The sequence below is a fragment of the Lemur catta genome, chromosome 3 (genome assembly GCF_020740605.2).
Source record: "Lemur catta isolate mLemCat1 chromosome 3, mLemCat1.pri, whole genome shotgun sequence".
Taxonomy (NCBI): domain Eukaryota; kingdom Metazoa; phylum Chordata; class Mammalia; order Primates; family Lemuridae; genus Lemur; species Lemur catta.
Genome location: NC_059130.1, coordinates 36,268,929 through 36,286,232, shown reverse-complemented (window position 1 = coordinate 36,286,232; position 17,304 = coordinate 36,268,929). Strand labels below are relative to the sequence as shown.

Below are 17,304 nucleotides of genomic sequence, written 5' to 3'. Positions count from 1 at the left end.
TATCTCATCACAAATATAGAGAACACATACCACATGCTACTCTACCAGATGCTAACAATGTAAAGATGAAAAAGGATTGGATTATGCCTGCTTTTTCTCTGAATTTTTTGAAATCTGTGTTCTTAAGATATAGAGCAGTACTACTCAAAATGTAGCCAGCATACTGGTGCCAGTCTGTGAAGTGTTTGCAATGTGGACAACACAATAAGGAGCTTGTGCCAGAATGTTAAATCAACTACATTGCTGAGCCCATTGTTGAAGGAAGTAGTGTATTGGCTTAGATGCCAACAAAGCTCCTTCTCATTGTAGGCAGGCCATAAACAGTTCATAGACCAGCTACTTTGAATAACAATGGTCTAGAGTACTCATCTGAGAATGCTTAGCATCCCCTTTCTTGGCTATTAGCCAGCTCCCAACTCTGGAGCATTGGAGTTCTAGCAATTTCATTTCAATTAAAGGGTTATTCTTAGTTAAAACTAATTCCTAAGGCATTCATTTTATGGCTGACAACTGGGTTATGGGACTTCTTAGCAACCACAATTTTGGATGGTTTTGTTTTTACACTGGCACAGACTTGGAATTGGAACCACTCTGGCAATAGAGAATGCCTATGGGACACCACTGTGCTCAGTGCTGCAAGGAAGTAGCAGAGCTTATGGATTCTTCTCCGGGATTTCTATTATATCCAATTTATTTTTATGGCATTACTAGAAAGAAATCATACCTTCCTTGTTCATAGGTTTATTTTTACCCTCTCTCTTACCCTCATCCTGAGAATTTATTTTATCTCACTGCATGATTCCCCATTTCCTTTCCATTTGTTGTCTAGTTTGAGTCTCATCCTCTCTGATTATTGGTAATTGTCACCGGCTAACAGAAAATGATTGTAACACACATTAGTGAAGAACTAGAATGGGAGAGAGAAGGCAGTGAATATGCGAACCCCTTGAAAAGACTCTTGTGTGTTCTTTTTCAGTGGAAAGCTCTCCAGGGAGCCTAAAGAATGAAGATTTTTCTAGTAGCCATGCCGTTACAGTGTTCAAAGACAAGAGTCAAGGAGCCATGGACCAGCTCTCTTTAATCTTGTCTCCTGAACACCAGATTTCTCAGAAGCTCTACATTCCTCGAAGCACAGCCACTGCTGCTTTAGGAGCTGCCGCACGGTTAGCTATGTCCAGGAGCCTTCTACACTGGTACCCCAGTGTGAAAAGGATGGAAGCATGAGGGAGAAAGGGAGAAAAAAATAAACCAGCTGCTTAGGGCTTGGTGATCTCCAAGCCAAAATAAGGAGGTATCGAAGCAAAAATAGTATTTGATGGTTGATGCTCTTGTCTTTCTGTGTGACTATATGTTAGCTTTATTAGGCTAACAGTCTGTTTTGATGTGTAAGTATTGATATTTAATTTTCGTTTTGATTTTATTCTGTTTAGTTTTGTTCACCTTTGTTTTTAATGTAGTCGTTTAAAGGAATTTTTGTTTTTTGTTTCTGTGCATGTTTTTCTTGTACATATCATGACTGATAAATGAAAATTAAAAAACAAATGTTTTGTGAGCCACATTTAGCAAGACAAAAATATATTCTCACATCCCTATCTCCAGAAAAAGTATGTCTGAATCTTAGGGCTGCTACTTTCTATATAATTTGAAATCTTTTGTATCATAGAGCATCATTATTTCTTTAAAATATTAGGATCAGTAAGAAAATTTACACCCTGATATTACTAGGTCATATAAATACATTTACATTTTTAAAAAATTAAGCTGTTTTCAGTATAGGCAATTTCTAAAACATAGCTGAGCCAGTTCTATGGTTATCACAGTTCCCAGGAGCCTTAATGTAGCAGCAGTTCAGCAGTGGTATTGTTTAAGCATTTAGATAACATGATGTTCTTTCTCTGAAGTCAAATTGTGTGAAATATTGTGTCAGTCTGTTGAGCTGATAGTATAAATCATCAAGAGAAAAGGCTGAAAGGTGAAATTTTAAAATGTGAGTGATACTAATTAATTTCTTTGTGCTAAAGTACCAGACTTATACCCAAACTTTAAAAATAATATTATTGTACCCACAGAATTAACCCCCAATACAGAATCATTTCTTAGAAGTAAAATCAGCAAGAGGTATAAATTGCTGGCATGTTGCATGTAACTAGGTTCTTACCTATCTAGCTGCTTTTCTGAGGCCTCCTATTTTGGCATTAAATGGCAGAGCTGGTCTTCTAGTTCCTCTCTCTTTTTATAATAAGGGACTTTTCCTCTTTCCTTCTCAGCTACTTAATTAGCAAAATATCCACTAAGGAAGGGAGTGGGATGGAAGTGCGTTTTGATTATTACTGGCTGAACCTTCTTTGAGTTATGTAATCATGAAACAGAATTAAACTCAACCTTTAATACTGATAAAATCCTTAAAGAAAACATTTAATGTAATAAAACTTAAAAATCTAGACTCACCTTTAATTACAATATATCTATAAGAATAATGATATACTAATTGAGAAAAAAAGACAAAAGTAATCTGGAAACATCACTGATAGTTGATCCAACAGATAGAGTAGATTTGGGCTTTTGTGATTTTATATCAGTCATCTTTATTGGAAAAGACAGGTGGAGAGTTGTATGGAGGGTCAGTGAACCATTAAATATCATATGATGGTTAAATATCATACATAGATGATGCTTAACTGATATGAACTAGTGAAGCTATTTTCATATAACTTTAGATAATTATCCATAATTTGTTTCTAAAGAAGAAAAGTCATTGTGAAATGATGCCTCTTAGTATTCTTCCTTTAAAAAGGCAGGTCTGAGTAATATACTTTACTTCTCTAGATGAGCACTTAAACTGGGTTTTAGGCAAGGTAAATCTGGTGGAAGCATATGTCATTAAGTGGAAGAGTTGATGGCAGTACACGTTTTAGTAGGTTAAACTGTAACCCTCTCTGTAATAACATCCAGATACCAGGAGGAAGTCTGCCAAAGCTAGGTAGCCATATTACAGGTTTGATAGTTGGTTTCATAACTTGACAGGGACTAATTTTTTACACCTTGCAAATTAGATGGGGATTAGGAAATAACTGTGCTATGGCTTTTTCAAAATCCCATCCATTTGCAAATGCCTGGCAAGAATCATTTAGACAAAAGCATACACTTTGAAAGAAGCCTATTTAGTAATTAATGGTTAACATCTTATTTGAGTTAGAATGAAGATTTGAGAGGATTGTACATTTTGACTTCTTGGCTTTGGGACAATCTACCTTCTCCCCCCAGAAATGGGCTTTGTTTAATAGTTGACCAAAATATCAGCCCCAAGCTGCAAACAAATTAAATAGATCATTTGAAAATGAGTAAATGGTTTTCTGTATTTGGGCAGGAGCAACAATGAGAAAAAACAGTGCACAAGATAAGCAGATGCTCTGTGGTTTGGGTTTAAATTTTATTGTCAAAAGATGGGGTTGACATCTGTGCTTTGAACAGCCACCCCAATGTTTTTGGCGTTAAGGAGCTATTAGCCGTAATGGAGGTCCCCAAGAAATGCTGACTGAGAAGTGGGCCCTGAGGTGTGTGAGGAAATGGGCGAAAACATACAGGAAAATCCTGGTGCTAAACTCCTCAGAGGGACTGGCTTTACTAATAGCCACTCAGGTTTCAACTCCAGTGGTTTATAGCCAATACTACCCCTCTCCCATCCAAAAATACCCCCATGAAGTATCAAAAGAGGAGCCATTCTAGCAGTAGTCAGCCTTCGCCCTCTAACTTTCACATGTTTGAGACACCAATTGCCCATTTTAAGGCATGAGAATAAGTAAAGGCTTCTGCCTACATTCAGCCTATGTCTAACCTAGAGACTTAGAATTACAGAATTTTGATCTATAAAGGGGCCTTAGAAGAGGAAATTCGAAGCCTAGAAAGACTGACTTTCCTACAGTCATACAACTTGAGTTCTCCTAACTGCTGACTCGTAGGTCTGTGTCCTTTCCATAGGAAAACACTGCTGCTCCATCTTGTGCACTTTAAATGATTGGATGGCAGAAGACACAGTTTCGGCAGCACAGTCCATAAGAATGTGGTTGTGACAGCTGAACAAACCCTTGGTGGTGGGGGGCAAGGGACTGATTTACAAAGATCTTATTCTTGAATGTGGATAAACATAACAGTGGGCCAGTGCTGTAGCATGAAGGATCTGAAAAGGGGGTATCATAAGGAATGAGAAACCAACATCTTACAAAGGAATCTTCCTGAAACTTTCTATTAACATTTATACTATATAGCTAGGTTTTCCTAACAAGTTTTCAATATATTTTTGGAATTTAGTTTCATGTATACAGTATCATGGACAGCATTCACTGTATGTCTTATTCATAATTTTGCAGGTATTATCACTAAGGCATTGAAGCTATTTCATTTCCTGTATCCCATTCAAATCTTGACCTTTTCCAAGATGCTAAGGTGCATAGCTGTGCCCACTCAGTCTGCCTTTGCAGTTTGAATTTAGCCCCATTCCTAACAAGTGCCATTTGTCTCCTGTAGGCAGTCACCAGCCTGCCTACCAAGTTTGTGGTACCATTGGCCTACTGAAGCCAGAATCCTTTAAACACGTTTGTTTTAACTTTGTGATGGAAAATGTTTTAACTGCTCCGTCAAGGACTTCTCTAATGTTGAGTATCATAATTGTTTGCCACTTTTCATGTGAAATTGAGTGTTTAACCATACCTCAAACTAATTATAGAATTTATTCACAGTTAAATTTTCTTGGTTGTAAACATAGTTTTCAGGAAATGCTTTTAGCTTTCTATTTTATGTAAACGTTTATGTTTCTGTTAAAATAAATTTTTTTAAATTATGGAAAAATGGTTATAAGAAACAATGTTTACTTGATTATAACTTTCTGGTGCAATTTAAATAACCTGATGAGGAAACCAAGTTTATGACTCCGTCTCTGCTCTCTAAACTTTTGTTACAGAACTAATGGAAAGTTGTTGGGATCAACAAATGATGATTAGCTTAGTCTTCGGAGTTTGTAACAGTATTTTGTTTGATTTAAATATCTGTGAAGTTGGAATTTGTTTTATAAAAAATGTCCAGGTATTTCTTTGTAATTAGTTTTTGTAGTGTTGATTCTGTAGGAATGCAAATTTCACTTAAATATGTGACCCAAAGAACTTAGTTGAGTAAAATATAAAATTCATGTAGTTGAAAAACAGATTTGACATGCTTTTTTTTTTCTTTCAAAATACTAAGGGGATACAAGTGTTTTTGTTACATGGACACCTTATATAATGCTTAAGTTAAGACTTTTGGTGTACCTGTCACCAGAATTGTGTTGATAGTACCCCAAAAGGTAAGTTTTTATCCCTTACCCCTGCCACCCTCCCCTCATCTTGGTTCCTTGTGTCCTTTCTATAACTTTGTGCCCATATGTACCCATCATTTAGCTCCTACTTGTTAGTGAGACCATATGCTGTTTGGTTTTCCGCTCCTGAGATACTTAGGATAATGGTCTCCAGTTCCATCCAAGTTGCTGCAAATGATATTGTATGTTATTCCTTTTTATGGCTGAGTAGTACTCCATGGGTGTGTGTGTGTGTGTGTGTGTGTGTGTACACACACATACAGACCACATTTTCTTTATCTGCTCATGAATTGTTGGGCACTTAGGTTGATCTCACATCTTTGCAATTGTGAATTGTGTTGCGATAAACATTTGATGACATGCTTCTTGACTAAACCATTTTTGTCTTCATTTTTGGCATGACGTTTTTATTTTTAAAGTACTTGGCCTTTGTAAATTTTTGCTATTTTGTAGTTAAATAATTTTATTCCCTGAAATTGGAAATTCATTATTGTTGGAGCCACTTTTTAAGTACCTGACAGCTACATTACAAAGACTTGTGTTATTTCTCTTGTGTATAGTGATGTGTTCATACCTGTCTAAGCCATGATCCAGGTTCTTAAATTCTCTTTTGAGACTGTTCCACACACCAGGTACCAAACCTAGTCCTGCAGCAGTAATTCAGCACTCTTTCAGCTGCCTCCTTAATTTCTTGATTACATATTCAGAGCCTTTGCTGCAGTCCAACTCTTCTGCCTAGAGCAGATTACTTCTTCTAGGTGGTTCTCAAATTCCAGAACTTTTCTTTAATCTGCCGTTCTGCTGGACCATAAGTAGAAGCCAAAGAGTAAGTTCAATTCATTTCTTACTACAACAAATGGCTCCCTGGCAAAAGTATTCATTACTGCAGTGATATTACTCTAATGGAAAATCTCTTAGACCATATGTATTGAAAACACCTTTCAGTTAGTTAAACAAGACTGTGTGCACCATTTAGGATACTATCAGGCAGAAAATATCCCCACAGGATGCTCCATATTTCCTCCTCATGATAATCTCTGTCCTAATGGATAATTTCTTCCCCTTTGCTTAGAAAGATGAAACTTAAACATACGTGATATGGGCCAGAGGCAAAAGTTTATCCTTTTCTGAATTTTAAAATAACATTGCTTTACTGTTCTGAAGTTGGACAGTTAAATTGAGTGTAGAGGGGAGGAACCCTTGGCTGTAATTGATGACATCCTTTTTACATATATTATCAGTTAGAATGTGTTTTGCAACATTTTCAGCAACTGATGCGGATGTCTTTGCTAAACTTTTAGATTCAGAAACGTAACTCCTCAAAAGATTTTGTTGGTATTTATCTAGTTTCTATTTGGAATTGTCCAACAGTTGACTTTATCCAAATTCATGAGTCTCAGCACCCTATACTGGCTTTGCTTTGGATCTTTTCAGATCTACAGAGTCATTCACCATATTGTGTAAATCAATTTGTAATATCAAATTTAGTTTTTGATAGCCAGGCTAAAGAGGAAGTCCTATGGTATTTTTGTCAAGTCTCTCAGCTAATTTGAAACAAATTATCAACTGTCACTGTACTACCCTGTCCTTGTACGAGATCATAAGCATAAGACACTCTTGAGACACAGCTTTATTCATGACCATTTGCTTGAGCAATTTGGTAGAACCATCTGTTTGATATGAGTGTAACATAAGAATTTTCAAGTTTCTATATGCTATGGCCTAGTGATCCCTAACCTTTCTCTTTGGGGTCATTAACTGTCACACACTGAGGACTGTCTCCCCAGAATGTACACATTCATACAAAATTATCCCCTAATTTCTAGGGGTTCATGCCTCCTGAAACCTACCCTAGACTTTCTTGAACAGAAACTCAGAAAAATCATCTCCTGCCCCAGCCCACCTCTGCCCCATGTTCCTCGCCACCATCCACTAGTTGTCCCAGATATTAACCCAAGAACAGAAACCTCCTGGGCTGCTCCCTGCCATTCATCCCCACATTCAATCCATTATAAAGACCTGTTAAATTCCACCTCCTAAGTATTGCATTAGTCCACCTATTTCTTTGTAGATCTACTGCTAACACCCTAGGCCAAGCCACCTTCACGTCTTTCCTGGCATGTGATAGCTGCTCTGTACATTTTATTGAGTGACAAAATGACTAGACAGGACAGAGAATAGGATATAAATAAGGTCAATTGAAATCTCAATCTTTTTTTTACAGCACTATTTTCTGAATATAAAGAGACTGGGAAGAGTCTAATCAAACATGAGTAAATATTCCATTTAAACTTTGCATTTAGAATTGAATAAAAAGCATATCTTCTAGTTGAGAGAACTGAGTAGAAAGGCAGGAAGTATTTTTTCTAGGTTATTCTTATGCACAAACCATACTTGATCATTTTTCTGGTTTGGTTTATGAAGAAAAGTGACCTTAAAAGAGGCAGCTGGATATTTGCTGCTTCTCAGCAATAGCCTCTCTCAGAAGAGCTTGGTTTACCAAAGTGGCTCCTCTTAGTTTTTTTTTTTTCTTTAAATAATCTTGTAAATTAAAGAATCTTGGAAGATAACCTCTGACTTCCCAGTTTATTTTCCAGAAAATCTTCCTCGTACCACACACCCCAGTTTAGTAGGCAAATAACCCAAAAGAAATTCATTTAAAGGTGCCTTTAGGGCTAATATATTATCCTGGACTTTGACTGCATTTTGTGGACCTTCTGGTGGCCTCAAGGTTTGTGGCTAAGTCAAGTTGTGCGTGTGAGAGAGAGCACGTGCAAGCACTAGTTATGTGTTGTGCTCCACAAATGTGGACTCCAGGGGCAAAAGCAAACTGAACGAAACCAAAGAATCTGCTCTTCTTAGCAAGAAACTATTTTTTTGCTGGCTTTTCTTCCATTACTACTCTTTAAGTACCTACTTTTAAGATTGAAATTTTGAGATTTTTATTCTGTTTTGAAATTCAGTGTAGTGCGAAAAATGTGATTTTAAAAAGCTAATGCAACTAAAGAAATGAGCAGGAAAAGTACCACCAGCTTTAAATTTGTTAGATGACAAAAGTTAAATTATGGATTCACACCAAAGAATAAAATACATTAAAATAGCCATTACCAAGACAGCAGGTAAGAGCAGCAGTTTGCAAGCTTTGCACTTTGATCTCCTGGGGGAGCATTCAAGAACTTCCACCACTTGGACCACATCCCCCAAAGACTCAGATTTGATGGTTTCCCTGTGATTCTGATGAGCAGCAAGAGCTGAGAACCGTGTAGGAAGATAACCCCAACCGCATACAAGAAAAACCATACACACTTGTCCTGACCTTTCTCACTGAAACTCTAAAGTCGTGATTGTCAAGGGAACGGGTTCAAGGTGCATACTACCTAGAGGAATCTCCTCATGCCACCCCCTCCTCCCTGCCTCATTTCCTCTGTCCTTCATTTCTGTCAAACCGAACTAAAACAGTTGAGAAGTCAGGGGAGAAAGCACTCAGGACACAACATTGCTCTGAAAACATAGAGCAAGCCTGGCTGCTGAAACTGGCTGCTGTAACCTGAAACCAGTTTTATCTAAGAGGTGCTGAAACCCACCGCCCTCACTCCCCAGCGAAAACCTGCCAGCTCCCCAGAACCTTGCTATGCTAGTCCCAGTGAACTTCCTCAAAGAGCAATACATAACAATTCTCTTTTTGATAAAATCTCCAACCTTCTGTTTGTTCTTCGGACATACTGAAGACCACCTAGTCTGCGCATATGCCCCAAACTGCAGTTCTCTCTTTCCAAATGGAAGTGAGAGTCACTGTGACACACCTGAGGGGTTTATCCCGTGGACACACTGGCCCGGGAACAGTAAGTTGAGAACTATCATTAGAAAGTCATCTTTATTTTAAACAAATGAAACAGGGTAGTAATAGATTACTTCAACTCAACTTGATCATCCACTAAGTTCTATATTCTTTTATCTCCCATGGTAACATTTTCCTCCTAAACACTATAAAGATTTAACGTGGACAATATCATGGACAGTGCTTGAATTGTGGTGACTTTTTTCCCTTCTCACAATAATGGCCAAATGTATGGCAACATGGGGAGGATTGAAACAACATTCCCAACAGTGGACAGCCAGTAGCAACTCTCTTATTGTTTATTAATGCAGTGACATGAGCAAGATAAACTGGTATCACTGGAACCTTCATAAGAAACTTAACAAAATTGAATTTCCTGTTGTCTTTGGAACAAGTCTGTAGGAATGTCAGGGTGGTCTGGTGTCACAAACAGCACTGGGTCAGGGTCCGTTGGTAATGCTGCCTGGGTGAAAGCAGTGTGTGAAAACCTCATTTGAGTTTTCAATTTGGGGATTATAAGCTCAGATTTCTCCACCTGAATTACTCCTCAGAGTAGACTTGGTGAGGGGAATATTTCACTAAAGCTGGATTTTTAAAAAACTTGTTCTGTTCTAAAAGTCAAATGGAGTTATTCTTTAGAGGGGTTTGCTTTTCCTTGGTGCTAGGTGGCACTCTAGGACGGGAATTCTTTTGCTGAGCAGGCTGCTAAAAACCCTTTCCTTGAAATACTTAGTATTTCACAGTAAGGTAGAGTTTTAGAGTTAGAAATGGAGCTAGGAGCTAGCTTCATCCAACCCCTCTTTTAACTTGAAAAAACAAGTTAAGTGACTTATAAGTAAATTCTTTGGGAAATACGGTCTTAGAGTAATTCTCATAGGGTGATCTCTCCACGGTTTAAAATTTCTTTTTTTTCCTTTTCTTTCTTTCTTTAAAAAAGATGGGTTCTCACTCTGTCACCCAGACTGGAGTGCAATGGCATGATCATAGCTCACTGCAGTCTCGAACTCCTGGGCTCTAAGCCATCCTTCCACCTCAGCCTCCCAAGTAGCTGGTACTGCAGGTGTGTACCACTACACCTGCCTATTTTTAAAAAATTCTTTGTAGTGGGAGAGATTGTCTCACTATGTTGATAAGGTTGATCAGTCCTGGCCTCAAGTGATCCTCCCGCCTCAGCCTCCCAGAGTGCTAGGGTTACAGGCATGAGCCACTGTGCCCAGCCTAAAATTTCCCTTTCTAATTTTACATACAGGAAACTGCCACAGAGCACTCTATTTGTACACTACCTAGACTTTAATAATGTATACCCATCTATTCCTTGAAGGTGATGAGGAAATGCCAACAAGCCCCTAATCACATTAGGAAGCTACAAGTACTAATTCTATCTTGCTCCACTGAAAAAGTTCTAAGGAAAAAAATCATCTTGCCATCTTTATTTTGGACTTTCCAAGCAGATGTTTTCACCTCCTTTATAAATTTGTGTTGTAGAAAAAAATGCAAAATTCTTATAATTTAGGTACATTTTTGAGTCTTTAAAAGGATTTTCTTATTCCAGGCCATTGAATTTTATGTTTGTATACTTTTCTGGAAGAAGGTCCTTGGCTTCCTCAGATTCTCAAAAATGATTAAGAATGCCTACAGGAATTCTGCATCCTCTTGATATAAAACTATTTGTTCACGGAGATGGAAAGCAACTGTTAACCCTTGTGACTTCACTCTCAAGTGAAGACAAGCAACTTCTGTGGCACATGTTTTAGCTCATATCTGGAGTCAGTTCTAATAATCACCACTTGCATAGAACTTTACAAATCGCAAAGCATCAAAGGCAGCTACCAACAAAAGTTGGCATGTTATTGCAAGCATAGTGTCTGAGACAGGAATTAGAAGTTTGACACTCCCTGTTCACCTCTGTATAGCAATGCATTTACAAAGGAGACAGACCGGCATTCACAAGAGAATTGATTGGATAATAAGAACTTTAGGGACTTATAATATGCCACAAGCTGTTTATTCTAAATGCTTTATGTAGACTATCTCACTTAATCCTTACAACACTATGGGGTAGATACTATTATTACTGCTGTTTTGTAGATAAGGAAATTGAGGCACAGAAAAGTTATGTATCTTGCCCACATCATGACAAATTAATATTGTTTCATAATAATGTTAGTATCCATTTACTAAATACTTACATGCCATTACTTTTACATATTTAATCTTCACAGCACCCCTATTACTATTCCTTGTTCACAAAAGGAGAAATTTGAGGATCAGAAAAGTAATTTACCCAGAGTCATGCTAGAAGTGGCAGAACCTAAATGTGAGATTTCTCCAAAGAGTTGCCATTGCTGTTTTCTCATTATGCTCCCCTATTCCCTCTTAAACCCAGCCCAGTGCCACCGGCGCCACTCTGCCAAAACTGCTCCTGTCCAGGGCTCTGGTGGCCTCTGTACTGCTGCACCCACTGGCCAGCCCTCAGGCGTCTGCCTCCCTCCAGCCTGACCACCCTCTCTGCTCCCAGCACGTCCCATTCCCTAGAGTTTCCTCTTACTCATCTGTCAAGCCTTGGCATCTTCTCATCTGCCTCTCTTTTCCCTGACATCTTAATGGTACAGGGCACCAGGGCTCATTCTCTTGGGAATTCTTAGTCTCATGGCTTTTGTTACCGTCTGTACGCTGCGGACCCTCCTGCTGTAACAGCAGCCCAGACCTCTTCCCGAACCTCTCCACTTAGATCTCCTAACAACATTTCAGACTTACTATGTCTAAAGTGGGGCACAGGGTCTTTGTTCCATCTGCACCCAAACCAGGCCACCTACATAGTCTTCTGCAACCCAGCCGATTGTAATGCCCTTCATCTCCCTTTGAAGGCCAAAATCCACGGAGCCATCGCAGACTTGTCTCCTCCACACCCGGCATCTGATTATCCAGGCCATCCTATAGGCCACACCTTCAAAATGGGTCTGGAATCTGCCTGCTGCTCACAGCCCCACTCGGCCCCCTGGTCTGAGTCACTGTGCTTGGCCTGGAGCCCGTCGCAGCCTCGTGCTGCCCACGCGCCCTCTCGCCATTTGCCCCAAAGCAGCCGCAGCGGCCTGGTCAAGCTCCAAGTCGGACGGCGCCCCCCTCTGCCCGCGGCCTCCCGGGCTCCCGGTCTTCCTGAGTCCCCACAGTCGCCCACTGTGGTGCTCCAGAGACAATGCGGGAGGCCCAGTTAAACTTGGATTTCAGGTAAATGGCTAATAATTGTTGATAAGTGTGTTTTGTGCAAGATTTGACACATTACTTTAAAAGCCATTCAATGTTTATCTGAAACTCAAATTTAACTGGCATTCCATATTTTTATTTCCTAACTCTGCCAAGCTCACCCTACGTGATGCCCCTGTTGCTTCTCTGACCTCACCTCCCATGATCCCCCCTTACTCGCCCCATGCCCCCCACACTGGCCTCCCTGCCCTCCTCCCTGCTGCCGCTCCCCGCCCTGGGCTTTCCCTCGGCTGCTCCTCCTCCAGTACCCGCATCTCCTCGCCCCCACACGGCCGGTGCCCCCGACCCTGCTCCGCTCTTTCCCGCAGCACTTCTGACACGCCGCGACGCATCCTTCCCATCACGCAATGTCTGTCTCCACCACCCGGAATCTAAACTCCACAGGGCAGGTATTTTTGTCCACTTTGTGCATTATTGTGTCCCAAGAGGCTAGACCAATACCGTGCAGGCGCACACGCAATGAATATCTGTTGAATGAATGAATGATTTCAGAAGCCATGCTCCTTTCCACTGCATTATATTCCTTCTGTTTCAACTTTGTGATACACATATGAAGAAACTGAGAGTGTGGTCTGGAGAAGACATGGGCAGAGGTGGAGGGAATGCCTACAGCTCGGCTGGCATCGTCCTTTTGTCTTGGGACATTCTGGGTCAAGGCACAGAACTGTTCACAGCTCTGCCCAGGCAGTGGCCACATTATCCACACCCTCAGTGTTTCCCTCTATTGAACAACAACAAAAAAGCTTGCTTGTTTCCTATGTTCCAGGCCCAAGGCTTAACTCCAAGGACGTAAGAATAAACAAGATCATTCCTGCCTAGAAGGACCTTACAGGGAGTTTGAGGTTCTTACCTGCCTCATAAAATGAAAGAGAACTGGGCCTGACCAGCCAGAATCACTGCAAAAATCAGAATCCCTTAGATCCTATAATCTCCCCCTAGGTTATTTCCTACTTTGGTAATCCCCAAGAGAAAACTGAAGTGAATACTAATCAGGAGCAGTGAGAAGAACATCTGCTCTAACCTCTCTGTGACCCCAGCGCAGTGCTCAGCAGAGATGAATTAAAGCGCAGGAAGCTCGTTGGCGTCAGTCTCAGTTGACGCCAACAGGAAGGTGGAGCAGAGAAGCAGATTTGCTGCTGAAAATCATTTCCCCCGAGAAAGTCCCAGGAGAAAAAAATCATTACAGCTAGGATAATAATGTTTACTCAACAGCTTTGTATACATTTTCGACCCACCTTATTTCTGCACTATTAGGTTCCCGAACTACTGATTAGACAAATTACCATCTTAATTATGCAACTGCTAGCTAGAAAAGTCTAGGGCAGTTTGCAGGGGTGTAGAGTAACATGGGTAAAACACATAAAATAGAAAATGGAGAAAGAAGTATCCTTGGGGGAGGATGGTTTCCAAAGCTCTTTTTTATTCTCTCTTTCCCTTTTCATTCCAGGTGGACTCTCCAGCATGTCCTAGTTGCTGAATTAGAGGGCTGTTATTTCCTAATTCAATGAAAATTTACTAGGGGACTGTTTGACTCTGGCTGTGTAACTTCCTGTTTCCAGGGTATTAACTTTACTAAACGAGCTCATCCTTTCCTGAAAGAGGACAGCTTTTCTAGTGCAGCTGTGACCAGACACAAAGGGGATAAAAAGTAGGCCTTGGCACCAACTAAATGCTCATAAGGAGAGCTTGTTCTTTCTTATTTTTTTTTAATTTCTTTGGTTTTTTTTTTTTTTTTTTTTGAGACAGAGTCTCACTCTCTGTTGCCCGGGCTAGAGTGCTGTGGCTTCAGCCTAGCTCACAGCAACCTCAAACTCCTGGGCTCAAGCAATCCTCCTGCCTCAGCCTCCCGAGTAGCTGGGACTACAGGCATGTGCCACCATGCCCGGCTAATTTTTTATATATTTTTTTTTTCAGTTGTCCAGCTAATTTCTTTCTATTTTTTTTTTTTAGTAGAGATGGGGTGTCGCTCTCGCTCAGGCTGGTCTGGAACTCCTGACCTCGAGCGATCCGCCCGCCTCAGCCTCCCAGAGTGCTAGGATTACAGGTATTCTTTCTTCTTTAAAAAAAATGATCAGACGTTAAAACTCAGGACACCTTGGATGATACCCCAACATTCTGGAGGAAAATCCTAGACCTGGCAGACCTTGTACGGCAGAGCTGGCCCAGCACAATCAGGAGGAGAGCACGTGGGTCCTCAGCATTCTCTGATTTTCATTTTCAGCTCTTCTCCCTCCAGCCATTATTTGACTCTGCCCCAGGACTGGCCACAAGCTCCCCCTTCCCTGACCTCCCCCATCACAACCCACCTGGGCCCTTGCAAGGTGGCGCTGACCCCTGTTCCACATTTTAGAGTCTGAAATTATTGCCTAGTCTTCTTCCTTATAAAAATTCCCTGGGAACTTCATAATCTTGCAGGAAAATGTGACAAAACCAGTTCAAAAGGAAAGAACTAATTACTGTCTAATAGTTTAGATAATTCTTCCTAGAGTGCTTGTGTTTGGGAGAGGCAATGAATGAATGAAAAAAACATGAGGCTCTAAACGTCCAGGACCAAATAGAAACTTCTTAGATCCTATTCCTCAAAGTAACAGGGGAATTAACTAAAATTCTGAGATTAATGCCAAGGAGGAAACATGACATTGACCCTAATCATAACTAACTATCAGTTCTGAATCAATCCTCTCTTTTTCCAGACAAATGTTCATGAGTAGGCCCCTAATTTCTAATTCCTCATCTATGGCAACATGACATGGCACAATTTAACTATGAAAAGATGTTAAATTTCTTCATCACTTTATCCAAAAATGTATAATTTAATCACATGTGAGATGAAAGATGGTTGTTAAAGATTTCTTCCAAGATAAATGTCTGTAGATCCTCCCAGACTCAAAGGACCCATGTTAAACTGATGAATAGGCTCTAAGATAAGATACTAAAACTAAGTGTGAACAAATGTCTAGACAATTGGTTCTGGATGGCTAAAGTTCAGCTTCTTCATTCAAACAACAAATACCTGTTAAGGACCTACTGAGTCCCAGGCATTGTGCTAGATGCTGAAGACAAAAGACTTCCTGTCTTTAAGGATCTCACAGTTTAGTGAGAGGATGGGACCCGGTGGAAGAAACTTACAATTAAGCAACTACAACAGGCTATGGTAAGTGCTGTTACGTAGCATGTACAGGGAACCTGGGAACACAGAATGCTCTGCCCAGCCTAGCATTGGAGAGAAGGGTCCATTGCAGGGAGATTTCTCAAAAGAAACCTGTGCTGGATTTTGAAGGTCATACACTGTCTCTAGTTTTAGTACATGGAAAATATTTCAAAAGCACTTAAAAGGTGTTTTAAAAGTACAAAAGAAAGTATGGGAGATATTAATATATTCCAGTTGGTTGAGGGAGAAAAGTAAAAAATAAGTTTAAGGAAAACTACTCAAAACTTGTAAATAAGGTAAAAGATAATTATATGACCTTTCATGTCATGCGTAGAGCATTTTCTAATGAGTCTGCCTATTTGCATAACTGATCATGGCTCAAACATTCTACAAGTCTGTAAAATTTTTAAGGTAATTTTCTTTTCTACAAATGTAAAGAAGATAACCCTTGAAGTTGATAGAAAGTGCTCTTTATATGCGTAGAAAAGGTTTATTTTCCTGGGGGAAAATTTGTAACTAATTTAGCAAGTTCACTGCAGAATTCTTTTTTTCTCCTTCACTCATAAAAATTCCAATTTCTCAAACTGTCTTTGAAACCAGCTTGGCCACCCTGCTTGTTTCATCATTAAAGAGGTAAATAAAACTTTCAAATGAGCTCACTATTTTTGTATAAGAATTAGGTTTTTAACATTTTGAGAATTGTACATTGATGGCATAAGTATGAGCAGAAAAAAATAGCTCATTACAAAAGCATGTATTAAATACTACATACAAACTGTTTAAATAAAGGAATTGTTTGGCTTGGTTTAAACAACACAAATTTATCTTCTCACAGTTCTGGAGGCTAAAAGTCCAAGGTCAAAGTGCCATCATGGTTGGTCTCTGGGGCGGCCCCTCTTCCTGCCTTATAGGCAGCTGCACTCCCTGTGCTCTCGCGTGGCCTCTCCTGTGCATGTGCCTGCAGTGAGGAAGATGGCAAACTCAGTGGCATTTCTTCCCCTTTCTATGAGGATACCAGTCCTATCAGATTAAGGCCCCATCTTTATGACCTCATTAAACCTTTATTATCTCTCCTTATAGGCCCTATCTCCAAATACTGGGACTAGGGTTCCAACATACGAGTTTTGTGGACACATAATTCAGTTCATAACAGACTGTTTTGAGGTTTGCAGGTCATGGATTTTTTTTTTTTTTTTTGAGACAGAGTCTCATTCTGTGTTGCCCTAGCTAGAGTGCAGTGGCATCATCAGCTCACAGCAACCTCAAAATCCTAGGCTCAAGCAACCCTCTTGCCTCAGCCTCCTGAGTAGCTGGGACTACAGGCTCGTGCCACCGTGCCTGGCTAATTTTTTCTATTTTTAGTAGAGACAGGGTCTCACTCTTATTCAGACTGGTCTCAAACTACTGACCTCGAGTGATCCTCCCTTCTTGGCCTCCCAGAATGCTAGGATTACAGGTGTGAGCCACCATGCCTGGCCAGAGCAGGACACAGATTATTCTCTGAAAATGGTAGCTCTTTTCTTCCCAGCTTTTTTGAGGTATGATTGACAAATGAAATTTGTATGTATTTAAGGTATACATGTGATGACTTATGAAGAAATTATGAAATGATTACCACAATCAAGCTAATTAACACATACATAGTTACCTTTTTTGTGACGAGAACACAAGATCTATTCTCTTAGCAAATTTCAGTATACCCTA

At 40.0% G+C, this 17,304-nt stretch overlaps 1 protein-coding gene across 1 annotated transcript in view; it reads left to right on the top strand.

Moving 5' to 3' along the window:
* TDRD5 (tudor domain containing 5) overlaps nucleotides 1–5,197 on the top strand; it is a 79,482-nt gene extending 74,285 nt beyond the window's left edge. Inside the window, exon 18 of the mRNA XM_045547250.1 lies at nucleotides 977–5,197. Within this exon, the coding sequence (XP_045403206.1) occupies nucleotides 977–1,224 (248 nt within the window). The 3' untranslated portion in view covers nucleotides 1,225–5,197. The remainder of the gene's footprint in view (nucleotides 1–976) is intronic.
* The last annotated feature ends 12,107 nt before the right edge of the window (nucleotides 5,198–17,304 follow it).